General features: G+C 38.4%; 1 protein-coding gene across 3 annotated transcripts in view; it reads left to right on the forward strand.

Moving 5' to 3' along the window:
• The window catches only part of cacna2d2a (calcium channel, voltage-dependent, alpha 2/delta subunit 2a), a 348,071-nt gene that overhangs the window by 192,901 nt on the left and 127,484 nt on the right, over nt 1-27,686 (forward strand). For 2 of the 3 annotated variants that reach the window (XM_057845730.1, XM_057845731.1), the window contains exons 5-6: nt 13,271-13,315; nt 25,481-25,619. In XM_057845730.1, coding sequence (XP_057701713.1) covers nt 13,271-13,315; nt 25,481-25,619 — 184 coding nt within the window. The remainder of the gene's footprint in view (nt 1-13,270; nt 13,316-25,480; nt 25,620-27,686) is intronic. The other variant, XM_057845732.1, reaches the window with a different exon arrangement.

Here is a 27,686-nt window from a genome sequence, read left to right on the forward strand (position 1 = left end):
GTGCTACCTCCCATGCCATTGGCTACGTGAGCCCAGAGTGATTATGGGACACGTAGTCCATATACTACATCGATGAATTCAAACTGTCATGATTGAATGAAGTTAAGAAGGCCAAATCAATCCATACCAGTGACTATAGATAATGTTGCAAATATTGTTAATTCAGTACGTGACACAGATGGATTTGGACCACAAATAGGATGTCTTGCTCATGTAGTAAACCTGGCTGCTAAGAGAGCTGTAGCAATCAACAGCGTGCCCTGCCTCACTTTACAAACAGTAAAGATTGTTCTCAGCACTTTTATACATTTTTTTTTTCAGATCAGTAAGAAGTAAGCACATAAATATTATACACTAAAATGCATGTTTATATGATGGCAATTTAATGTTTGCTCGTTAGCAAAAAAAACAAAAACAAAAACGAAACAAAAAACATAATTGGTATTTTTTTTTACAGAGCATTAAATGTATTGAATCGTATCGAAAATCGTGTCCCCCGTATCAAAAACCGTACCAAACCGTGACATAACTTTACAAGCAGTACATCTTGTTTTGTATATCTATGTGCGCTTGATCTCGATAATAACGTAGGACGTCGCCCATCACATTCGTTCCCGGAAATAGATAGCCCCCACACTAGAATGACTGAAAAACAGAAGTCTTTGGACAGATTTTTTACGGGAAAAGGGAAGATGAGCCTACAACCTCGCAGAAAACAAAATCTATGCTAGTTCGCAATCACTAAAGACCCACTAACTGCGAAGGAGTGGATTCGTGACCCGTATGTGAATAAACCAAGTGATTCAAGCATGTTTGTGCAACAGAAATATCAGCTTGTACAGATCGAAAATGACGGCGACTTTAAGCGTACATTTGAGACAACAACTCTACCAAGGTTCTGGATTAAAGTCATTTCGGAATATCCTGACATCACTAGGAGAGCAGTGATAACTGTGCTACAATTTCCAACATCGTATCTTTGTGAAGCGGGCTTCTCTCACTCTCCCATCTCGGGACCATCTCGTCTTAACGAAACGAGCTCAGGCCTCCCCCTCATTCAGCGGGTGAGTTGTATTTTCCCTGCACTTAACATTTGTTTTTAGCCCCGTCGTGTTATTTTATACAGTGTCCTCCATAATTATTATTAATAATTATTAATAATTGTTTTTTTTAATTCAAATAATATGGGACCTTAATGGAAAAAAAGAGAAAAATCCAACCTTCAATACAAGTGTATTCATTCAGTGGGGAAAAAATCCCACATAAAGAAAAAATTATTTGACATCAAATCATGTGTGTCACAATTATTAGCACCGCTGGTGTTAATACTTTGTACAACCCTGTTTTGCCAACAAAACAAGGTCTGGGGACTGAGATGGCCATGGGAAGGAGCTTGATTTTGTTCTGGTGAACCATTTCTATGTAGATTTGGCCATATGTTTAGGGTCATTGTCTTGCTGAAAGACCCAGTGACGACCCATCTTCAGCTTTCGGGCAGAGGGCAACAGATTTTGATTTAAAATGTCCTGGTATTTCAAAGCATTCATGATGCCACGCACCCTAACAAGGTTCCCAGGGCCTTTGGAAGTGAAACAGCCCCACAGCATCACTGACCCACCACCATATTTCACAGTGGGTATGAGGTGCATGCGCACATGGGTTTCAGCATGCGCATCTTTGTTGCCAAAAAGCTCAATCTTGGTCTCATCTGACCAAAGCACACGGTCCCAGTTGAAGCTCCAGTACCGCTTGGCGAACTCCAGACGTTTGCGTTTATGATTGTAAGTGAGGAAAGGTTTTCTCTGTGCATGCCTCCCAAACAGCTTGTTGGCGTGTAGACAGCACCTCATACCCACTGTGAAGTATGGGGGTGGGTCAGTGATGCTGTGGGGCTGTTTCGCTTCCAAAGGCCCTGGGAACCTTGTTTGGGTGCATGGCATCATGAATGCTTTGAAATACCAGGACATTTTAAATCTAAATCTGTTGCCCTCTGCCCGAAAGCTGAAGATGGGTTGTCAAAGGGTCTTTCAGCAAGACAATGACCCTAAACATATGGCCAAATCTACACAGAAATGCTTCACCAGACACAAAATCAAGCTCCTCCCGTGGCCATCTCAGTCCCCAGACCTTGTTTTGTTGGCAAAAGGGTGTTGTACAAAGTATTAACACCAGGGGTGCTAATAATTGTGACACACATTATTTGATGTCAAATAATTTTTTCTTTATGTGGGATTTTTCCCCACTGAATGAATGCACTTGTATTGAAGGTTGGATTTTTCTCTTTTTTTCCATTAAGGTCCCATATTATTTGAATTAAAAAAAAACAATTGGAAGCTAAAAAACACATCTTTTTCAGGGGTGCCAATAATTATGGCACTGTATTTGCTGTATTTTTCTGCCGCACATTGCCGGTGTTCTGACAAATTTGGCATGCACGTAACGTTAAAAATGACCGCGAACGCAGCGATTCCAAAGTACACACTACAAACTTCCTTTACAGAAAGGAATATTAATTTACGTTTGCCATGTAAGCTGCACACAACAACTGCACGCAGCTCTGTCACTTAACAACTTCGCCGTGTCGTTAAGCATTAATTTACGCCATTTTCGTGTTGCACATGTACTGTATGTTTATGATGTAGTTTTTTAGCACCGTTGGATAACACTGAGAGTCCAACTGAATAAAAAAGAGGGCTTTTTTTTTCACCGCCACAAAAGCTTTGGGAGCAAAATTTTATAAGGGTGCAAAATTTGAGAGATGGCAATAGCCAATGGCAGAGCACCTATAAGTATGTTACATTCAGTGAACTCAAGTAGCGGCAAGTACCAGCCAAATTGTATTTTTGCCTTTTGTATCCTGAAATTTTTTCCTGTTGAGGCGTGTCTCAACCTGAAAATCCTGTATGTTGAGACATTCTTAAGTAGAGATACCACTGTATTTTCATGTATCCTACTTGAGTTTGAGTAGCACACACACCGCTGTAAAATGATCGGACTGCCTAAAATTGATTTTCATTTTAAAGCATCACCACAACAGAAAAAACAGCAATTCATTGATATAGTGTGACAAAATGTCAATTATTTCTTATCATGTCACTACTGTGCGTATGTTTTGTCATGTAATTTTGTAAATCAAGTGTTGCGACTAGGGTTGTTCCGATCATGTTTTTTTTGCTCCCGATCCGATCCCGATCGTTTTCGTTTGAGTATATGCCGATCTCGATATTTCCCGATCTGTTTGCTTTTTTTTTTTGCTCCCGATTCAATTCCAATCATTCCCGATAATTTTTCCCGATCATATACATTTTGGCAATGCATTAAGAAAAAAATGATTAAAACTCGGACGAATATACATACATTCAACATACAGTACATAAGTACTGTATTTGTTTATTATGACAATAAATCCTCAAGATGGCATTTACATTATTAACATTCTTTCTGTGAGAGGGATCCACGGATAGAAAGACTTGTAATTCTTAAAGGATAAATGTGACTTTGTATATTGTGACTAAATATTGCCATCTAGTGTATTTGTTGAGCTTTCAGTAAATGATACTGTAGCCATTTAACTGTTCTGCCCAAATGCATGATGGGAAGTGCAACCATCACTGTGCGTAGTGGCACCGCCGTGGGAAATAACATAGGTTGTTAAGAAAAAGACCAACTACAACCTTTCTTCCCCATAATGCTTCCCACGATGTTTCTAACTGTTGAGAGAGGGATTGTAAGGCTTTAGCCAATTAAAAAAAGGCTCCAAAGGCCGTCAAAATTCACTCTACTCAGTTTACGCTGCCTTGTAGCTCTATATATAGGTAAAACAGCGCAATTATAGATTGAACGCGACAATGCGTGAGTGGGTCGTGCAGCGCATGCATTAATTGCGTTAAATATTTTAACGTGATTAATTTTTAAAAAATAATTACCGCTGTTAACGTGATAAATTTGAAAGCCCTATTTTAAGCCAAAACTAAAGACGCTGGATGAGCGTAAGACATTTTGTCTGTAACGTTAGATACAATTAGAAAACGATTTAATTAAAAAATATATATATATTAAAAAAAGGCATGTCCGATATTTTTTTGCCGATTCCGATACTTTGAAAATGACGCGATCGGATCCGATCGATCGGGACATCTTAAACTGGTGTTTAAATTATAACAATTCTTGGTATTGTGTGTTTTTATTTATTTATTTTTATTTATTTATTTTTTTTTTAAACAAGAGACTGGAAAAGAAGAAAATAACACAACCTTGTTCATTGTAAGGGGCAAAGAGTTTTTGCTATACTGTAAATTTAAATCATATCTCAAGGCCCTGCTGTATACTAGTATTATTGTGACTATTCTTACCCGGTGCCTTAGGCCTACAATAATGATTGTTTGAATCATACCTCATTCATTTAAAATCATGCTGATATTGCCTCAAACTTGGATTAATTCTGTAGCCAAATGTTATAATTTATCCTGTTTTGGTGGGGTTTTTTTGGAAATGTGTGTGTGTAAAATCATGAGCATCTATCTGTAGGTTAATGAAGAGCACTAAATGGAATCCTTTATTGTGTTTGATATAATGTCAGCTTGCATTAGAGAACCTGGCGCTGGGAATGATTGTGAGTCTATCGGGGCCAGGCGAGAGGGTGTCGTTTGGGGGGTGCGCGCGCGCGTGTGTGTATCTGCATGCATGCACGCACGGCCCTGAGCGGCTCAGAGGTACCGAGGAGTATGTTCTATAATTATAAAATCATTAGCAGGTGTCCGGAGGAGATATGAATATGAGTGTAATCTGTCTCCACCCGTGATTGAGCGCTTGTCACACTCAAATGTCAAACCTTTCCATGGCAGCCTGCTGAGAAATTATTTGGTGTAGCAAACGTACTTGGTCAAAGGAAGCCCACCCCTTCACACACATACACACACCCACGCATATGCAGACACTGAACAGCCAACTGCCCCACCCACCACATATTACAGCTTTCCCAAGTGTTTAAACAAAAAGCTTTTTGTCAAAATACCCTAAGGATCAAGAATTATTGTGCTCTTACACACTCTATTACTTGTCTTGTTAATATTAGCATTTGTGTACCCCAGCTAGTATATTGCTACGCCGATGGCAAGCTTTTGTTTCAAAGGTGGTGTTGCAGGTCCAGAGCCCACGAGAACAATAAAGGTACTTTCACATCATAAACTACACTAGTAATGGTTGCTAAATCTTAACGCGCAATGGCACAAATTTTATATTGGTTGAAACTAACACGCACAATTTATCACACTGACAAAAATGTCACATTAAGTATAATGTCTGTACAGGTTCATTGCAACTGCAAGCTCCGTTTTTAAGTGTCTACTGCAAATTTATCACGTTCTCTGATTTTGCAATTTTTAGAGGTTCTGTATATGTGCAGTACACAGAATATTTCTCTCAAAGTCTTGTACTTTATTCATTTGTTTCCCGGCAAATATATTATTTTTTGCAGATTTTTTCCCTTTTCCTGCATCTCTTTGGATGAAATTAATGGGTCTTTTGTCACTTCTATGAATCATTGTTGCAGTCTTGGAGTAATTGTAATTGGCTTACCACTCCTCAGAAGGTTTACCAATGTTCCCTCATTTTTGTAATGTAACTGATAGAATCTAATCACTTTTTGATTTGTTCTTAAATTCCTTTAAACCATGTCATGATGCATTTATTTTTAGATTGTTTAGACTACTAGTGATCAACAATGAGAGCAAATACTTACTACTACTAAAAAAAAAAAAAAAAAAAAAAAAAAGGCAAGAAAGGTTTGAATTTGTTTCCCCTTAATAGAAAATAATTATCATCAATTAGAAACTGAGAGTTTAATTGTTTTATCTGTGAGAAATTTGCGTTATGATCTTAATATTTAACTGACTTGACTATGCAACAATATTCAGAACTTAAGAAAGGGACAAAGAATTTTTTACAGCAATGTGCCGGAGACATTTTATGTTGTTGTTTTTTACAGAAATATACTAAGAGGCTTTATATATAAATAAATATATATATATATATATAGATTTTTTTTTTTACTGCAGCCACATGTACCTGTGAGATATATATATACTGCAGCCACATGTACCTGTGAGAAATTCTGTATTTTTTTAACTATAAGTCGCAGTTTTTTTCATAGTTTGGCTGGGGGTGCGTCTTATACTCTGGAGCGACTTATGCGTAAAATTATTAACACATTATTATATCATTTTACGTTATTTTGGTGTTTTGTAGTGACACTGATGGTTTGGTAAACTTGTTAGCATGTTCTTTATGCTATAGTTATCTGAATAACTCTTAATAGCTATGTTACGTTAACATACCGGCCACATTCGCATTTCGTTGTTCATGCATCATGTAACATTATCATGCTGTGCACTTATTCAGCATGTTGTTCTCTATTGTATTTTTATTTTAAATTGCCTTTCAAGATGACATATCTGTTCTATGTGTTGGATTTTATCAAGTAAATTTCCCCTAAAAATGCGACTTATACTCCGGTGCGACTTATATGTTTTTTTTCCTCTTCTTTGGGCATTTTATGGCTGGTGCGACTTATACTCAGTTGCGTCTTATAGTCGGAAAAATACGGTATACTGTAGCAATAATAAAGCTCACAGAAACAACTACACTAAACCCAACAGGACATTCGTTCATTCGCCCTTCCCAGTCAAAATTGAAGGGAAGTCTCATCTATCACAATCAATGGCAGCCATTAAGTTAAGTGTCACACACACTCTGCCCAGTCATACTCTACTCTTTCCTGTCCCCCCCTTGGATGACGATCACTGTCAATCGCAGTGAATAAAGAAAAAAACAGCAAACATTGTAAACCAGTCGCTTTCTGATGAAGTAGGGGTCGGTCTCTATGGCAACAGTCGGCATCTACCTGTGAGCTGCTGCTGCCCAGATCTGAAATTGGCGAGGGGAGACTGTTGTTAAGGCAGATGGCGGGGTGTAGCATTCAGAAAGATGGAGATAAGGCACAGGGAGGAGGACAGATGGAGTAAACAGAGGAAAGAGATAACGTTGTATCATAAAGAAAAAGTGATGTAAGGGGAGGGTGGCCAGGGATCATCACCTGGCCCCTCGGTGTTTGTCTGCTATTTGGAGTTTGTGAGTCCACTCGGCATGATGGATTTAATTTATTGATAACACGTTGTGTGCCACTGGGAATTTGTTGGTTTTAGTGTGGATTATATTTACGTGTGTGTATTGCAGCCTGTGCTTTATATGAAAAAGGTTTAAACCAAACACCCCTATCCCGTAGAGACCAACTGCAGGAATTGGCCATGCTGCCTCTATATTTTATTATTACTAAGAATCATAATAACTCTGCCCTTTTTCATAGCAGATTATCCAGCCCTTATAGAGTATTTTAACTGATTTTGTCAGAAAAAAAGTAAACTGGGTTCTATAGAACTTTCTAGACAAAGGATTTATGCATAGATATACAACTAAGAAACATACCGAGAGCAACTGACACAGTGCATTGCATGAATGTGAGGATTTTTTTTCACTTGGCATTGGCAATTTACTCTTTAAACAGCATCATCTTTTATCACTGACGACATACCAGTTGCAATTGCTACAAGACTGCAAGAGAAGCTCAGCTTCCCCCAAAATGTCAAAGAATATGTGATCAAATGTATATCGTTGTGTGTACGTTATTGACTAAATATGTGCTACAAGCCTAAGATGCACTCAACCTTTGTTCAGAATTAGCTTCTTCTCACTGATTATGATGCAGCTTGCTTTTAATTCATTAGTGCAGTTTCACAGTCCTTTAAACAGTGTGGACGCTGTGTGTCTCCACAGTTGAGACACACGACGCATGACAGCGAAACAAAACAAGTCATTGCCTAAAGGCTAAAGGTTTATTCCGCCCATCAAACGCAGTGTGTCTCTGGGGATCTATGGGCAGTTGGAGGGGCTCGGCTGGCCCAGAGGCTTTGCTTGGATGATCTGTCTGAAGCTAAATCTCTTTTTGATTGACATCAAAATTAGCGAATCAGTGATCTTGTCGTATTATCCTCCTCCAACGGCATTTTTCAATTTCCATTCCGTTGTTCTGAGTAGAACTGAAGACTGCTTGTGTTTGGAGACTTGACTTCTTGCACTCTAGATTCTTTCCCTACTGAGTAGCGGCTGCCGCTGTGCCCCTCCACCGTCACAAAGCACTCACAGGCAAACACACTTTGAGCTTCCCCTCACTGAAAGACCAGCACTCGCCACTGCACATACATATTTGATTTATACCGTACATATCTTGTCTAAAGTCTGTTCAAGCCATAGGAGCCTAAAGTAATCCGACTAATATTCTTATTTTAAAATTATTTCTTTTTTTTAGTTGTACCTGAACAGTTTAAAGGAAACTGCATTAATTTTAACCAGGGAAATTTGACTTCAGAGTGATATGCGTTAGAAGAACGATAGGAATTTTAACTTATACGTTAAGGTACAGTGATCCCTCGTTTTTCGCAATTAATGGGGACCAGAACTCGCCGCGATAAGTGAAAAACTGCGATGTAGCCCCCCCTGCCCAAATTTTTTTTTTTTTTTTTTTTTTTTTTTAGGGCTGTCAAAATTATCGCGTTAATGGGCATTAATTAATTTTTAAAATTAATCACGTTAAAATATTTGACGCAATTAACGCATGCACTGAATGAGCCGCTCTCGCATTGCCTCAAACAGATTTCAATGAGGCCGTTTATGGACATTAAGAGTGAAGAGAATGCCATCGGCCGCTTGGGGGCAGCGCAGCGCCGTTCCATACTAATGTTATTCCTTCTAATAGTGGGAGAATTAGTAGTTGTGAGACGTTTATGCTGTTACTTTGTGCTCCACACATATTTCGGTAAGTTTGCTTTCTTTTAGTGGCAATTATGTGTCTCTTGTTGTATTTTGGGTAAGATATGCTCAGAGATATATCTGTCATAAAGGCGAGTGGACGCAGGCGTTCTTTGGGCTGCGCCATTTATTGGCATACGCCTCTGCAACTCCTTCACAACAAACAGAAGTATCATTTAGTGAAAGCACAACAAAAATAATATTGAAGATATATAATAATATATCTCTCAAAAAAATAATGTTCACAAAAAGAAAAGCACTTCAGTCTGTAGTAATGAGGCCCTATTCTCACAGCTAAACAACAATGCAAAGTGAACTGGCATTACTCAGAGTTTGGTCACTCAATTTTTATTATTGTTATTTTTATTCTTCTTATTATTATATTAACTCTACTTTTGATTGAAAATTGTACACATTTTATTAAAACGAATATATGAAGAGGGGTTTTAATATAAAATTACTATAACTTGTAACTATAACATTTATCTTTTATGAACTACAAGTCTTACTATCCATGGATCACTTAAACAGAAAGAATGTTAATAATGCCATTTGTGGATTTATTGTTATAATAAACAAATACAGCACTTATGTTGTATGTATATATCCGTCTTGTCTTATCTTTCCATTCCAACAATAATTTACAGAAAAATATTGTATACTTTAGAGATGTTTTGAATTGCGATTAATTACGATTCATTAATTTTTAAGCTGTAATTAACTCGATTAAAAATTTTAATCGTTTGACACCCCTAATTTTTGTGTGTGTGTGTGTGTGTGTGTGTGCGTGCGTGCGTGCGTGCGTGCGTGCGTGTGTGTGTATGCAATATACTTATTCAGATTTAGCATTGGTAAGAGATACATATACTGTAAGACATGTTTTTTTTTCACTTTTGTTTTCTGAAATAATTTTTAAAAATACTTTTAAGTATATGCATTTTAATAAATGGTTTTTAAAGCTCTTCAAATGTAATTATTATGATAATCTTTAAACATGTTACAATGTTATTTTTAATTTTTTTAATTTTTTTTTTATTTTGTCTTTATTAAATGCTTCATTGAGTGAGTCCACTAAAAACCGCTCAAGCTGCTCACTTACACACAATGAGTTGCCACAGCAACTGTTTAAAAAGCTAAACAATGATTGATGCATGCAGTGCTTTGAAGTTTCGGCTTTCAAGCGTCTCTGGCAAGATCAAACCTTAACGTCTGTCAACCATCGTTAACTTTAATAAGCAATAATAAGCAACTCCAGTGCACTGCCAGACCAAGGAAAGCAGCAGAAGGGAGAGGGAGACTACGTGATCAGATCGGGACAGCTCATCTGTATTTTTTTATTTCTTTTTTTTTTTTTAAATCTGCGATGGATTGAGGGCACAAAGTTAGACGCGTGAAGTAGTGAGGGATAACTGAACTGCTTTTTTTTCATCCTTATTTCTACAGTACAGATAAAATCCCATTGATTTCCATGGTCTAATTTACTAATGGGTTTGTAACCTATTTGGGGCTCCTCCAGGAGTCGGACCCATGAATTCCTATTCAACCTTAACGTTATTTTACTGGAAGTAGCTTTAAATAAAGAGATGCAACATCACATCAGTAGTGATGTTGGACTCTTGGTTGTGAGGCACCAGTCTTAGCAGGACTGGGCTGTAGATCAATCCAGCTGGCAGACACAACAGCGCTGCCTCTCTCTCCCTATCTCTCTCTCTCTCTCTCTCTCTCTCTCTCTCTCTCTCTCTCTCTCTCTCTCTCTCTCTCTCTTCCAGCCTGTCTCCCATCTCTCTTTGCAGAGTCTATTTTTAGCACCTGGCAGACGCCAAACCTGCCATCCCCTACTGCACTCGCCACCCATCTCAATCTACCCGTCTACTTCATGTCTTTCAGACCACAGTCGCCATTCTGACCTAGTAACTGAACCCAATGTACTCCATGAGTGATCCGTTTTGATCCCCAGGCAGGCCCTTCTAGCAACCTCAATCCTGATCTCGTTGGCAGCGCTGTAAAGATTTGGCAACGTCATTGGAGACTCGTTTTTATTTCTTCGACAGTCATCCATGAGCCACTTTGCCCCTCGTTTAGTGTCACTATGAGTGTTGGTCACGCCGTACTCCTTTGTAGGTCTTGTTAGAGGCCGTTTGATGGCTGATTCTCAGATTAGCGGTACAGGCGAGCAAAACCCCTAGCAAAGTTGAGAGGCTACTCCTGCAGAAGAACCATGGCGATGGTGGAGAACAAATGTGTTTATGCATGCGAGAAATACACGCGGGCCAAAGATTCAGATGAACTCGGCAGGAGTGCATCTAAACTCATCAGACCATGACCACTGGAAAACCTCCACCTCGAAGTCCCTGCGGTGCTTTTGAAGTCATCAACTGCCAGCACTCCTCCTTGTATAGTAGAGAACATGCAGACAAACAACCTTCAAAAAGTTCAGCAGGGCTCAGGGTGCTGATTGCTTAATATATTCAGCTTAAATGGCTGTTTCTAGAGATTCTATCATTTTCGTTTCACCTTTATTTATTCAGGAAGGTCAATTGAGAGCGAGCGCTTTTCCATAGAGGCTCTGATTACACAACAATATAAAACAGCGTACATTCACTAGAAAATCAAGTCAAAGCCTACAATTACTGTACATGTAGAGTGCAGATCACACAATAGGAGACATTGTATGAGGTAGTTTCAAACCACTCGAAAAGGCAGTGTTCTCTAATTTTGTCCTGACACTCAGAAAGTGATCACATATTCAATGCTTAAGAACAGAAATGAGGGGTGACATGATGTTTGGAGATTATAAAAGGGTACACGATGCGATCACGGTGCTCCAGAATCCATATTACAGCTGTACTTATTGTTTTTTTGTTTGTTGTTTTTTTTTCAATCATGGCCTGAGTATATTTCAATAATTACACTAATTGTGACCTATCAACTGTGTTAGGTTAGTGATAGACAAAAACAAACATTGGCGGTGGAGTGCTAAGCGTGCTGCAGCATCCCCTGGTGCTGGGTAGATTTTTTAATTTGTTAAAAATAAATCAATAAATAATACATATCGAAACAGTAGCATGTGTAACTTTGGGGATTAAATACATATGTTGAAAAAGTTTTGTTTCTTGTTTGACACCTTGCTTGCCACCAGGTCATGTTGGACAATGCGCTATTGGAACAAAAAAGTTACAAAAATGAATTAGCGGATTTTTATTTACATATTTTATACATATTTTACTTTACAAATTTTCTAATTCAAGATTACAAATTAAGATGATGATAATAGTTTATAATAGTGCCCAGCGAGGAAAGGTTAGCTGCAGATTTAGAAGTTAGAAAAACTTCAAATACTTTGTATTGTAGCCATATTATTGCATGTTGTTCCTGTTGAGCAGTCGCTGTGCAGAGTGCTGTTGAATATTCGTGTGCGATTTGAGTGTTGCGAAGTGTGTTAAAACGAGGTTTATTGTACCTTTTAGTTTTCAAATGTGTTTGTGTGTCATTGCGTCATCTAACTGTGGAGATTTGCTTTATAAAACAGAGGCGCTTTTATTTTTAATACAAAAACTCACACTGTAAGTGAAATAGAATGCTGTCTTTGTAGTAGCCTAGCGGTAGTACGTAAACTATCCAGCATGGGTGTGTGCTGCCATTGTGCACGCCTTGTATGGAGAAAATGTGCAAGCATGACAAAATTGGACCAAAACGGCTGTTTTTGGATGGGGAAAAAACAAAATAAAATCTTCATCACCCCTTGCTGTGAGTGACTTGCAGCGCCGCTAAAAACACAATTCAAATTCAGGTTAAATCAAACTGCCTCGTAAACCAAGGAACCCTTGTATAAAATATCATGGCACACCGCATATTTCATTCAAAGTCCTAATGGACATCCAGGATGCGTTGTCATCTTTCAGCCGTGCCATGTTTTTTTTTTTTTCTCCAAGAGCTCACTTCACACAATCATTTTGACCTTCAAGCACATTCACATTTTTGTTGCACATTACCACTGCAGCGGAAATACTTGACTTGAAATGTTTTAAAGTTGAAAAAACAAAATAAATGTATATGGATGCAAGGCATCTAAAAAGTCTATTTTTCATATCTCGATGCTTCATTTTCCATAACTATCGTATCACTGTGTCAAATGAAATGCTTGTACAGTGTTTCAATCACTGTTTCAACATGTGTGGCACAGTGTATTGCCAAACACATTACATCCTTTTTTGGGGAGCAACTACCTCTCCGTCATCATCACACTACTCCTCCTGTGTTCTGTGATGCTGATTATATTCTCACAAGTGTGATGGAATATAACCATGACTCTCTCTTCTTGCTTACCAACTTCCAGGAGTCTGGGCCGATATAGACACTGCTATATCTCCTCTCATCGGCCTTTCTTTTCACTTTCTTTTCCGCACAGGAGAATGCCATTTCATACTACGATTCCAAAGCGGATTCAGACTATGTGAGTACAGAATGGACTGTTTAACCCCATCCTTTTTTACCCACGTCTGCCTGCCTGCCTCCCAACTAAGCACTCAAACCCTACCCTTTATCCCGACCTTCCCGCATCTTGAAGCCCAAGCTCCCCGTCAGTGAGGGCTGTTTCTGTATGTTAGTGCGGTGACGCTGCTTTGTGGTGAGATGGTGTGGCAGAACGACAGCTAAACCCAATGTGCATGTTTCCTTCAGTCATAATTCTAACGGGTTCCGAGTGGGTGGTCACTCTCCTTAGGGCTGGGCGATCTGGCCAAGGAAAGATCACTTTTGTTTTTTCGTAACGTCGGATCTTAATTTTTTTTTTTTTTTTTAGCTTGATCTTATTTTGTTGTTTTTAACTGGTAGTTTTTCTACAATGGTGTCTACCTTTATATATTAACAATAAGCTAGTGGGTGTTTTTGAAAAAAATCAATGTTTTGTATTTTAGTGCACAATATATTTCATTTTCTTTATGTGATCAGCTTTACATTTTACCTTACTTGGTGAATAATAAACTGCCTGAAAAGTGTCAAATTTGAACTCTTTTAGGGGGACTGTTCAAAATCCGCCAAACCACTCAGTTTGCATCTGCATAAGGTGGATTAATTATCGCACGGCTGATCACTGAAATCAATCTAATTTTTTTTCCTGGTCTTCAATCTTGACCTTAAAATCGCCCAGCCCTAACTGACCTTAACTTTCCACTCATCACCATAACTTCAAACAATCAGGGGACTGTTGGAAATAGAATGAAAAGTGTTACAGGGTCGTGAAATGTGTAGGAACTGCTGCCGTACTTTCGCTTCAGGTTCTGCTTGCCTGAATGTCACAAGTTTGGAGAAGCTCAAAGATGGTCAGACAGAAGGGGAAGTGAAGGAGCAATACATCAAGCTGTAATATTCTCTTCGCACCCGCCACCCCTTTGATTAATGACGTGTCGCTTTAGGGCCTGTCAGCACGTCTAATTGGAGAGCATCAGTCATCATTAACAAATCACGCGCTCAGGGCGAGACACCCGTGACCCTCACTTTACTGACCCCCTTTTAATCCAAAGCTAGTGGGGACGAACTCAGGCAGAGGTTGTGAAAATTGAAGTAGCCCACCCAGTGACTGCCAGCTCCGTCATTTAGGGCTCTGCCAATGGCGTGAAATTGTCAAATGAATTCAGGTGATTGTCAGGTAAGTGTATATTAAAGTGTCTCACTGTTCTCTTGGCTCTTCCTGTTGCTCCTTTTGTCTCTGTAGTCTATTATGTCATCGATATGAACAGCAGGTGTGATGAAGAAACATGTGATGTGGTGCATCCCGATAATTTTGAATATCTTGGAAAAGTGGAAGAGTTATTTTAACATTTCATTCAAGTAAAACATATACACTATACGGAGCCTTTAAACACATACCGTACATACTCGAACCCACTGTATTACACTATAAGGCGCATCGGAGTGTAAGACGCACCTTCAATGAATGGCATATGTTAAAACTGTTTCATGTATAGGGCGCACCATATTATAAGGCGCAGTAGTAGTAGTCGTTGGGGTTTCATAATGCATCCAATAAATGGAGCTGTGCTAAAGGTAATATGCCATGATTAAGCAAATATTGATCCATATATAAGGTGCATCAGATTATAAAGCGGAATGAGAAACTCTTAATTTGTAACTTGTATTACTTGACATGTAATTCTTAAAAGATAAATGTTAGTACGAGTTATAATAATTTGATAATAAAACCCGTCTTAATGTTTTCGTTTTGAAATTAAAATTTGTAAAATTTTAAACCAAAAAATTAACGAGTAGGTCGCCATTGTTGTTGACGTCGCAGGGCGGTCACATAGACACGCTGCCGGACTTCCACAGTGTCACTCTTCAACTACATAAACATGAAGTCGGTTCTGCCCTTATGATTTGAACCTGAACTGAGTGTTAATGAGAAGGAAAGCCCTGTCGATATTCACAAAACGAGCAGCAAAAGCTAAATGAACACGAAAGATGGGATGAGAGGAGTAGCATACATGTTTTAAGTTTGCTAGTGACAGCTAGCACTCTGCTGCTCAGGACAGTGTTTGATGTCAAAAAATTGTTGCAGATCTTCACGGTAAATTATTTTGTGATTCAACTTATTCCAATATTATTATGGCGATAATTAGCATCTAGAGCTGTCTTGTGCTTTACATTTGGTTAGGGTACACAGTGAAGCACAGCAGTTTGATAAATTTTTGCTGACAAGGATGCACCAAGGACCCAAATGCTCAATAGTTGTTTATTCTCCAGTTAGTAAAGTTAAAAAAAAGCAAGATAACAAAAATCAAAGCAACAGCTGGACACCAATCAACTGAGTCAATTCCAAAAAACAAAAGGCATAGGTTAAAAAAAAAATCAATCGTGGTCAAACGAGGGCTTACACAAGGAGGTGGTGTAGGACGTGGCAGGATAGCAGACAAACCGAAACTGGGCAAGGTTAGAAGCAGGCTACAGAGGGTCACAGGTGGTCATGATCAGCCTGATTGGCAAGAGCAGGAAATAAAGTTAACTCAAGGAGGCACACCACTACCAAAATAAAAGAACCTGACATGAACCAACACAAAACATTAACAAGACTTCCGAGACGTGACATTTGCATCACACGAAAACATTGATAGTTTGCCTCTACTGAGACGACTAATGACAGCTTACCTTATTTTTGTCACGTATAAGCGCTCTCCACGTCGATGATCATCCTGCCGGTGTTCTCAGTGTCTCAGCTTGCTTTCCGGCGAATAAGCGACTTTGCCTGGGTTTATTTATTTGCCTGCCGCCCTGGTTTTTGGAATCCTCTACCATGTGCAGGTATTTGAGTTCATTATTTTTTTTCACCTTGTATTTACGGCTTCTCTCTGCGGTTTTCCCTCTGTTTTTCCTATTGTCTCCCTTTTCGCAATCGTGTGTTTTTTGTGTGTGTTCAATAAACCCTTTTACGCAACCCCTCTGCATTTGTTTTCTGCTTTGTGGTCAAGCCTCGCTTCCGCATTAGCGAGACCGTTTGTTGCTTTTAATCTAAGGACTTGAGTTACTGATTGCAGCTAACAGATCGATTAACAATACACATACTATCGATACAGAAAAAAATAACATGGTCATTGTGATGTTTCTTGATTGTTGCCAAAAGTGTGGTCTTGAACACTCCCTTAATAAAGCGCCAGTGCAGAGTTGAATAGAGAATCACGTTTGCTCACAATGTGTCTCACGTGCTTTAATGACAAATAAAGTACACGACAGTCCTCTTAAGATCTCAATGTGCAAAATAAGGCCTCATTATAATCTGTTGGCCAGAAAATGATATACGAATAGCCATCGATCAAACTAAATTTAAAACATTTATTCATTCGTTATCCGTGGTGCTTTTTTTTTTTTTTAACATCAAACACTCCTGCTCGAGTGACGCTGTCACTAGTGAACTTGACACATGTATGCTACACCTCTCATCCCGTCTTTCGTGTTCATTTAGCTTTTGCTGCTCGTTTTGTGAAACATGGACAGGGCTGTCCTTCTCATTAATATTCCGCTCGGGTTCAAATTGGACGGGCAGAACCGACGACGTTTTTATGTAGGTAAAGAGTGACACTGTGGAAGTCCGGCATTGAGTCCATTCGACGTCACCACCGTATGACTTCAACAACAATGGTGACCTACTCGTTAATTTTTTGGTTTAAAATTTTACTCATTTTATCAAAACGAAAAAACATTAAGAGGGGGTTTATTATCAAACTATTATAACACGTGCTAACATTTATCATTCAAGAATTACATGTCTTTCTATCCGTGGATCCCTTTAATATATAACATTAATGTGTGCTCAATGTAAAACAGTTGATTTTTAGAGCAACTCTAATGGCGTACTGCAAGCAACACGTCACTTCCGCTCATTAATATTCATGACGCTGAACAAACAAATGAATAGAAATCGTGTATGAAGGAGATGTTTACAGAGCTAAACCTACCAATTCTCTCCGAAAATGATGTCCCTGGTGCCAATTTCACTGGCAAAAATGTGGAAGAACATAAAAATGTTCATTTAAAGAGATAGCTTGAGTGTCCAGGGCTGAAAAAGACGGCCGACCTAAGCATAGCCTTAGCTATTTTTATCGACACCTTTTTCTTACGCGACTCACAATAACATTCTCCTGTTTCAACAAGCTACCCTTTACCACCAGCCGTATCCTGTGGTTGTCCTATGTCTCTGACTGTTCTTGGGGGTAATTTATATTGTTAGTTTTGTGGAGCGATCGCAAATGCTACTCAGTGACAGCCAACAAACACTTTTAATTTTTTCGTTGATAACAAATCTTAATTCTATAATTTATTTACACTTCCCCCTTACTAAAGTTGTTTTTTACAACAGAAAAGGTAACTGGCAGTCAGATACAGGTCATTCATTGTCAGACAGAAGCAGCACGGCACAACATCACGCTATAAAATAAGTTAAAAATATCAAAATGGCTTACCTCTTTGTCCTCTGACAGACCATGCCAACCCAACAAAATGTTTACTGCATATGAAATGTGAATGGATTCACGAGCTGCCGTTAAAAGTCCGCGCAAGTTGATTCAGTCTTCACATTTTTTCCTCCGAGTTTTTGGTTTCGGGAAACGTATGAAGAAAACATCCTCACATGTCGTAACATCTAGTCTTTTCTATATGTTCCAAAAAAGCAATGTGTTCGTTTTTGAAAGATTACCGGAGAAAAGTAGCAGAATTAATATGGTTTCTATGCGAGGGCGGGTCCATAATGTCCCACTTCTGCTTTACTTCCGCTTTACGATGCGACGTCACAGGCTAAAAATAGCATGCGTGCGGAACGGCATTCATCTATCACTCTCAATGGGACCCAATGAGTGAAGAGTCACAAAACTTAATGGTGGGGGTACAAATCATACAGTGCTTTTGAATAATTTTTGTTTGTGTGTGGCAAACAATACAGCCAATAGTTTGAATAAAATTAAGGCTTATTGAGGAAAGTTAGCGCAAATATGTCATTTTACTCCCCATCCACCCATTTTCTATCATGAGGGTCATCAATAAAACATTTTCACTGTTGATTTTTGGTAAGCAAACCAAGCTCAAGGAACATATAAACTAACATTTTTTTCACATACAGGGTCATGTGTGTCACACACTTTAGCTTAACCCAGTTAACTGAAGACAGGAAGGAGAAAATCTTCCAAATGTCATCTTTGGCCTCTTCAGCCATTAATGTATCCTCGAGAGCGAGGAGATAAAAATGAACAAATTGGGTAATGATTCGTGCAAAACAGGTGGTGGGTGGTTGAAGAAAATGAACCAATCAGTCTTTGCTGCCTGCATTTATTCAGTTGCTAATTAGAAACTACCTTAGTTAATTATGATTGGGGCTCTTCTGAAGAAAGAATTAAAAATGCTCCTCCTTGCCTGACGTTGACGGAATTAATGTCAAGCTGCGCAATCAACAAACATCTTGGTGTTGATGTCGTTAACCTATTCCCATGACTTTCCCACTGAGATAAATTGTATTTATGATGGACAGAAATTCTTGTCACGTTTTGGTTGCATCGAAGACAATAACACCTTAATACACACATTTACAGATTTATTTCCTATTGTGTTTCACTCCTAAAATACATTTAAATCAATTGAAGCACACTTAAACATCTTAAAGTTTGGAAATTATTTCCGAGAGCGTGCTCACTTTTTAGCTAGCGTAGTTCTCCATACAACATACGAAGTGTTTTTGCTTCAAGCTTTTTCTCTTTGTTTTTCATCCAAAGCTTATTGTTTTGCCCTAAAAAATGTTCTGTGTTGATGCTAACATATAATTCAAAATGCATGCCATAGAAAAGCTAATGTAAATTAGCATAAATATAACAGTAATGAGAAAGTCTCAAAAAACTGCTAATCCAATGCAACAAAAACAGGGCATTCAACTCTGGTTTGACCGTCAAAGAGAAGTTGCAGAAGTTGCTTTCTCTTGTTTGTTGGTCTTTCATGGCTACTTTGAGGCATTTCTTTGGGTGACTTTATTTAGGGACGTCCCCCAGCTCGTCCCAACAACAGCTTGTAATTGCATTTTAATCGACAATTAAAGCAGACCCATCAATCACCACCCCGCCATGGACATACGCTTCTTTTGATTTAATGAAGCCCCCCAAAAAAACAACAGGTTTCATCATGTCAGATCCAATTAACCCATGCTGCTTTATTAACATATAAACAATTCATGTGCACAATTCAAGCAACCCGCAAAACGTATTTGTTATTTTTGTTTGGTTTTATTTTGACAGAAAAACAGGAGGATTAATCTGATTTGTTTCCTCTTAGATATGCATTTGTTCTAAACAAATGAAGGCTAATGGAGGATGACTAATAACGTTTGAACAAATGCTGAGGTCTACTTGCAAAGTGCTCGAAGCAAAAGCGCACATTTCATTTATCTTTGTTTAGTTAACATAGACCCTAGTGTGAAGTGACCTCCCACGTCTTTGCTTTATGGGTTTTGATCTGTAAATGTCTCCTGTTGGGCTATTTTCTGATTTACCAACGAACATCTAACAGATGCTGGAAGCAAGCAAAGTCAAATCACTTAAGAATCAACTACTGCACAGACAGACTGATATTTGTTGTTTAAACAAGAAAATGAATTAAATGCACCGAACTGTGGCTGCTACACAAGGATTTGGCAGTTTTCAAATGAAACAGTATTTTCTTTTGTGTGTCTGCCTTACTGGTTTTAGGTTAAGGGCGCAAATCTCACCTACAGACTTCTCAGTATTTCGGCTTCCTTATATATTCCAAAAACATTATTTTTTTGTATCTATTGGAGATTCAAAATTGTCAATAAGTGTGAATGTTTGTCTATAGATTATGTGCACTATGACTGGCTGGCGAGCAGTCCATTTTTCTGCCAAAAGTCAGCTGGGAGAGGTACTAGCTCACACATAACTATGAATGAGAAGAACTTTAATAAAATGGCTAGGTAGGTGAATTTGTTGGGCTCAAACACTCAAACTACAGTGTGAAACGTTTGTTAAATTTAACATATTTGAAGTTAAACAGTTGTTGCTATACAAGTTTAATGTTAAATTCTCTGTACTGTAAACCTAAAATGAAATAAAACTATGAGGGCCATTCAATAAATAAGGGTAATTTTTCAGTATAAGGACAAATAAAGAAGAAGTTTGTCACACACTTTTCCCATCAATGCAAAAGCTTCTGTATTCCCTCAGGGTCAAAATCTTTGGACTGATGTCTCAGCCAGTCATTCACCAACACTTTTGACTTCATCCTCACTTTCAAACATTTTTTCAAAAAATTTTTTTAGCTAAAACGTGGCACCATGCACAGTTGACATTCTTATGAATTTCAACTGGTTTACACCCTTCAGCAAGCTAAACTTGATTACTCACCACTGTTCAATCCAGGAACATGTGTCTACATCGGGGGTCGGCAATCCCTGTTTTGAGAGCTGCATGCGGCTCTTTAGCGATGTCCTAGTGGCTCTCTGGAGCATTTTCAAAAATGTTTGAAAATGGACAAAGATGGTTGAGTGAAATATATATATTTTTTTGATATGGTTTCTGTAGGAAGACAAAAATGATACAAACATACTTAACGTTTTACAATGCTGTAAAAATGTGTAGAATAAATAATAAATTTCAATATTTCTGTCAACGAAGATTTGTGTCATAGCCTGGGACCAGAGGTTGCGCTAGACTTTTTCGTTGTCTTTCATTTTGACTGACAGTGTCATAAAAATCCGGTCATAATCTATTTTTACCCGTCACTTACATTTTAAAAATGATAATAATGACATATTCAATAGTATTTAGTTTTCATTCATTTTTAATTAATATTCTGTCCGAACAAGCTTAACAAGAGGCAAACAGACAGCGGAATGCACCAATCAGCGACGGGCAGACGTGCCGTTAGCAAAGCGGCGAGGGCAGGACGAGGGACTTGCGCACGGAAGTAAACATACGAGGAGAACGGAGTTTATTCAACATGGCTAGCGCGAGACAGACTGTTGTCAATGTCTCGTGTCGATGTGTTTTAGCTCATTTAAAACTAAATTTACCGCGGATTGGAACATATTCTCGGCTCTCCCGCCATCCATATTGTTGTAGAGACGACTTTCGGCGCGCAAGAGTGACGTTGCTCGTGAAGAACACGTCACGCAAATAAACAAATCTGATTTATCGATTGATTTTGTACCTACTCGAGAGGCTGTGTCCCAGACTTTTCTCTCAGTGTTTGAAAAATACAGGGAGAACAGTCTGGCCGTGCCAGGCAAACACTCAGTTGCCTTGACATTTTTCCGAGTGAGGCCAATGACGTCATGCATCAAGAGAGACAATAGCTAATTAATATGCTCACTCGCCACCCTGTGGTCTGGGGTGTGAATTGCAACCTGTCAAAATGACGGATGGACTTCAGTTTTTTCCGTCACCGTTTTAAAAAACCGGTCAACGACGGAAAATATTCGGTTAACGCGACCCCTGCCTGGGACACACGTTTCTATCAGCAGGGCGGGATGCTATGGCCTTATATTGGTGCCTCTAATCTGAGCGAGCAATAATGGATTTTGAGCACACCTCCTGCTACTAACGTGTCATGAAGCAAACCAATCAGAGAGCTAGCGGAAATACACTGGTTGGCTGTTTGCTATATAATTAGATCACTTGTTACATTCGCCCAGAAGAAGCAAGGGAGATGGACGACTTCAACGGGAGAAGGGTGACCTCATTGAAACAACATACGACAGTATTTATTATCATAATTATTATTCTCACTAAAGTACATGAGACAATAATACATGAGATGTTTCATTTTGTTGTTTTTCGAAACTTCAAAATGAGAATGACATAAAAAATCAGATTTCTTTATCGCATTTCTATAATTTCATAAAAGCAATGAAACAATTCATTAATATTGTAACGAAGTTAAACTTGAGGTGGCATCATACAACAGAGTAGTCACGTGGTGCGTTGGATGCACTGCAGGGAAAATAAACATTAAATCATGAAGGCTCATTATGTATTTTCAGTGGACTTAGTCATTTTGATAGTAGGCTAATATAGCTACTACAGATACATACAGCATGTGTTGTCTTCATTATTAGGTTTGTTTAAGGCTTTTAATTTTTTGCGGCTCCAGACATGTTTTTTGGTCCAAAATGGCTCTTTCAACATTTTGGGTTGCCGACCCCTGGTCTACATCTTTGTTAATCACCAAAACTTTTAAAAGTGTTTATTTAATGTGCAGAAGAAATTAAGTCCATGTGTAAAAGAAGTAAAACAGAATAATTAAAAATATATATAAAGTGGTACCTCGACATACGATCGCTTCGACGCACGATCTTTTCGACATCCGACGTAAAATTTGACTCGCCGTTTGTTTCTGCAGCCGACGATATGCTCGAAATACGACGATTTATGACAGCGCCTCAGTTTCTTTGTTTTCCTGCAAGACAGGTGCACAGCGGATTTTCCTATGAGAGAAATCAATATGGGTTCCAAGAATGTTAGTACAGGTGGTGAAAAAAGGAAAAAGGTGAGGCTTACCATTGAAATAAAAATGAAATTGAATGAAATGATAGAAAAATATGAGTGTGGTGCGCACGTCCGTGAACTGGCTCAACAATACGGCCGTAGAATGTCTACGAGCTCAACGGTTCTCCTCCAACCTCTGTTCGCCAGTCTTTCTAAGACAACACAACATACAGTGTATCACAAAAGTGAGTACACCCCTCGCATACTGCAGATATTAAAGTATATCTTTTCATGGGACAACACTGACAAAATGACTCTTTGACACAATGAAAAGTACTCTGTGTGCAGCTTATATAATACAGTTAATTTCTTTTCCCCTACAAATAACTCAAAATATAGCCATTAATATCTAAACCCCTGGCAACAAAAGTGAGTACACCCCTTTGAAAAGACGTACATCCCTAAATGTCCAAATTGAGTACTGCTTGTCACTTTCTCTCCAAAATGCCATGTGACTTGTTGCAGGAGTGCTGTCAAGAAAGCCTGCCTGTCTCATCAGACAATAGGACATGGTTCCAGTAATCCATGTGCTTTGTTGACATGTCTTCAGCAAACTGTTTGCGGGCTTTCTTGTGTACCGTCTTCAGAAGAGGCTTCCTCCTGGGGTGACAGCCATGCACACCAATTTGATGTAGAGTGCGGCGTATGGTCTGAGCACTAACAGGGTGACCCCCCACCTCTTCAATCTCTGCAGCAATACTGATAGCACTCCTGTAACGAGTCACATGACATTTTGAAGGGAAAATGACAAGCAGTACTCAATTTGGACATATAGGGATGTACGTTTTTTTAAAGGGGTGTACTCATTATTTTTGCCAGGGGTTTAGGTGTTAATGGCTATATTTTGAGTTGTTTTGAGGGGAAAATAAATTAACTCTATTATATAAGCTGCACACAGACTACTTTTCATTGTGTTAAAGTGTCATTTTTTCAGTGTTGTCCCATGAAAAGATATACTTAAATATCTGAAGAAATGCGAGGTGTGTACTCACTTTTGTGATACACTGTACCTACTGTCCGCCGCAGCTGAACAAAGTGAAAATAAAAAGTCTCTCCGACTCTGTTAAGTCAGCCACGCGGTGCATTCGGGTACACCACGAAAAACACATCCGCCACATTAGAAGCCAATTCGTTACATTATTACAGGTAGTATTATTATTATTTTTTTTTTTATTTTTTTTTTTTCAGTTTATTCGCACATCATCAAATACAGTACATAATCATACGCTAGCAGTTCACATGTTAAGATGGGCGAATAGGACACTCCAAAGAAGCTATTCAAAGCTTTTAGCAGGGGCCCAGTATTATATTATTATTCTGATTTTTATTAATAATTTATTTGTTTTGCTCTGTGTAATTGCTTTTTGCAATCGTATCAGCAGCATTTATTAAGGATTTAGTGTAGCTTTTCAGGCTGTGGAACGAATTAATGGAATTATAATGTATTCTTATAGGAAAATCCTGCTTGACATACGACCATTTCGACTTACAAACAAGGTCCCGGAACGAATTAACTTTGTATGTGGAGGTACCACTGCAAGTGTACTAAGCTTCTATCTGTATTAGAAGTCCTTATCCTGAAAAAATCACCTTATTTATTGAGTGACCTTCGTATGCTCTTTTCCTTACTATGCATTACAACAGTTTGACCGCTTGAATTTTGCTTGACTTTTGAGGCATATTTCTGCTGAACAGTTCAGTTGGATTGCAAATCGCTTCGCTTTTAAAAGAATTGCACTTTTTAAGTTCTATTCTGTTGAGTTTGGCATGCATGTGAGCTTTTAAAATGACTTTTAAAAAAAAAATTTTTTATAAGACCGCTAATTTAGAATATTATAATGTTTTGTGTTTATACTTCAGTTTTGTGTTTATACTTCAACGGAGTTGCAGCACAGTCTGTTAAAAAGACAGAACAACAAGCACCCTTTTGGGGGGAGGGGGGGGGGGCAAAATATGTGTCAGGAAATCCAGACAAAATGCTCAACTTCCAGTTCAATTCTGACACATAGGCCCAATTTTGTGTCAACTGCTTCAAACACGTCACGAGCTATTTGCTTTATTTTCCAAAGGACACTACTGAGTTTTTGCGGAGTGTTCAGCACCACTAGATTACTATAGCTTCAGGATTATGAACATTTATGAGTTTTCATGTTGAGACCTCAGTATTTGATTTGGATTCAAACAGTGATTCCTAATAAGCATGTTTAGTGGTGGACTGTATAGTGAAAGAAAATGAACAATCAATGGACAGCTGGGCATACTTTGGTAGCCTTCCATAGGGTCTATACTGTAAAAGTGGTGTGGATCTGTTATTTTCATATTCTCAGCACAAACTTAGCTCAAGCATTTTTCAGTGGATTCCTTTGTATTCGAGATGACAAACAGACGGTTTGCTATTTTTTGGTGACGGTATTTGTTATAGTAAAGACTCCAAACAAAAGCCAGTGTTTGCAGAACCAGAGGCACAGATGGGCACCGCAAAGCCACATGGGCCATGACAGAACGTGTTACCGTATTTGCACGTATTCCCCTATTTGGTTTATCTGCTCGGTTGAATTTGCGTGCTTATTTTGTGCTGTGTGTCTGTGCAGACGGAGGACGGAGAAGAAGAAAATCCGCTGGAGAGCTCGTCTTCTCTGGAGCTGGAGTTTGTGGACGATCCTAATTTCAAAAACAAGGTCAACTACTCATCCAGCGCGGTGCAGATTCCGACCGACATCTACAAAGGCTGTAAGCATCCTAGTGCTCGTTATTAACACTCTGCTCGACGCTTTAATGGAGACGACCTGACTTTTAACTCCATTCATTAACATTAAATTGCTGTGCTGTGTCATGTCGAAGAGAGATGCTAATCATAATGTTGACTTCATTGCCTGTGAATTAACCCGCAGGGTTAAAAATGATAAACGCGCTGTGTGACTTCTGCCATACTGTTTTTTTATTAGGCCAAATGTACATGGTTAAGTCTAAGTGCCCAATTACCTATTAGAAAGGAACAAACAAAACCACAACAACAAATTATCATTGTGAACTACTTGGTTTTTTAACTACAAGCACCTTCAAGCTACAGCACCTGCTACAATATAAACTACAAATATTAGCCATGAGCAAAATGCTTCTTGCTGCCAGATAAACACCGTTGGCCAACAAACTCCTGCTTATGTGCTACCAGCTACAAATTTCAGATTACTACATAGAACCTTTCAGTTTGATGTTACTAGATAGTGCCAAGTTTCTAGAGCTACTAGCTACAGACTGCCGATTACAAACTTAACTGTTGCCGTGATTTATTGGTTTTATTCATTAGGTGACGTATGCCTCAAACTCCAGCTATTTACTAGTATATCGCCAATCATATTTCTACTTTGAAATTAATGGGAATTGTTTACAATCTGTCCAATTGCTACTTGTTGAGAAGTTTACTTCCACCATTGTTTGTGCCCAAAACTCAAATTCTCACAATTAAATCAAAATTAGCTTAAAGTTACCAACAACAAGCTATTAGTACCACGTACAAGTAACTATATAATGAAGGTCAGTGTTTAAGGGTCAATGTCAAACTCACTTTGGTTCGTGGGCCACGTTCATGGCAATTTGTCTATGATATAGACAGCAGCATGTACCAATGCAATCCCACTGCCAGGCATGTTGCAATAAATGTGCAATTTTACGTGCACATTTGCACCTGAAAACACCTAATAAATATCATGATCAGAGGTGGGAAGAGAAGCCAAAAATTTTACTACAGGAAGAGTAGCGTTACTTCAAAATAATATTAGTCAAGTAAGTGTAAAAGTAGCCATCCAAAAAATGTACTCAAGTACAAGTAAAAAAGTATCCAGTGAAAAGAATACTGAAGTAATGAGTAACATTGTGAATACCTGCTTATTTTTGTTGTGTTTTTTAAACAATGATATTTTTTTTTCTCTGAGCACAAGCTTATCTATATGAACTTGTTATAATGATACTGTATAATAACCCATTACATAGCAACATTAAGCCAAAGAAATAGATAGAAAGAAAAAAAAAATCATTAAATTTTCCGGCGAGAGGAGAAAAAAAAGGCAGAAATGAAGCATTTTTCATCCAAAAAGCATGAGTGCCCTGCCCTCTAGTGGAGAAAATAGTTCGTAGTTTGATTAGTGAATACTGTAGTTCCTTCATTTGCTATTATGAAATTGAAAAGGATCACATCTCCGTTTTTCCCTGATTAATCGGTTCTGAATAAAAACTGAGAGAGAGGTTTAAATCTGCGCTTTCGAGTCATGTTGAGGGCAGCACTCTATGTCAAATACTTCATTTTTTACTGCGCTTTAAAGACGCCACTGAACAGGCTGGCGTGATCATAGGACGGCAAGCTTGCGTCTGATTGGTGCAATGGAGTCATGTGATTATTGTTGCAACGTCTCATTGGTGAAATTAGTACCGCTACTCTTGGCAACGGGGTCGCTGGTAAAAAAAAAAAAAAAAAAAAAAAAAAATCTAATATGTAGGATTAAAAGGAAAAATGTAACAACTCTTGTGTAGCCCAAAGTAGCAGAGTAAGAGTAGCGTGTTTTCTTCACAAATCTACTCAAGTAACAGTAAAAAGTATGGTGTAGTAAAACTATTCTTAGAAGTACATTTTTCTCGAAAAGTCATTCAAGTAAATGTAATGCATTCCTACCAGTGTTGTTAATCTTACTTTAAAAAAGTAATTAATTACGATTACAAATTACTTCTCCCAAAAAGTAATTGCGTTAGTAACTCAGTTACCTGAACATAAGAGTAATTAGTTACTTGGCAAAGTAACTGCCG

The sequence above is a fragment of the Corythoichthys intestinalis genome, chromosome 9 (genome assembly GCF_030265065.1).
Source record: "Corythoichthys intestinalis isolate RoL2023-P3 chromosome 9, ASM3026506v1, whole genome shotgun sequence".
NCBI lineage: Eukaryota > Metazoa > Chordata > Actinopteri > Syngnathiformes > Syngnathidae > Corythoichthys > Corythoichthys intestinalis.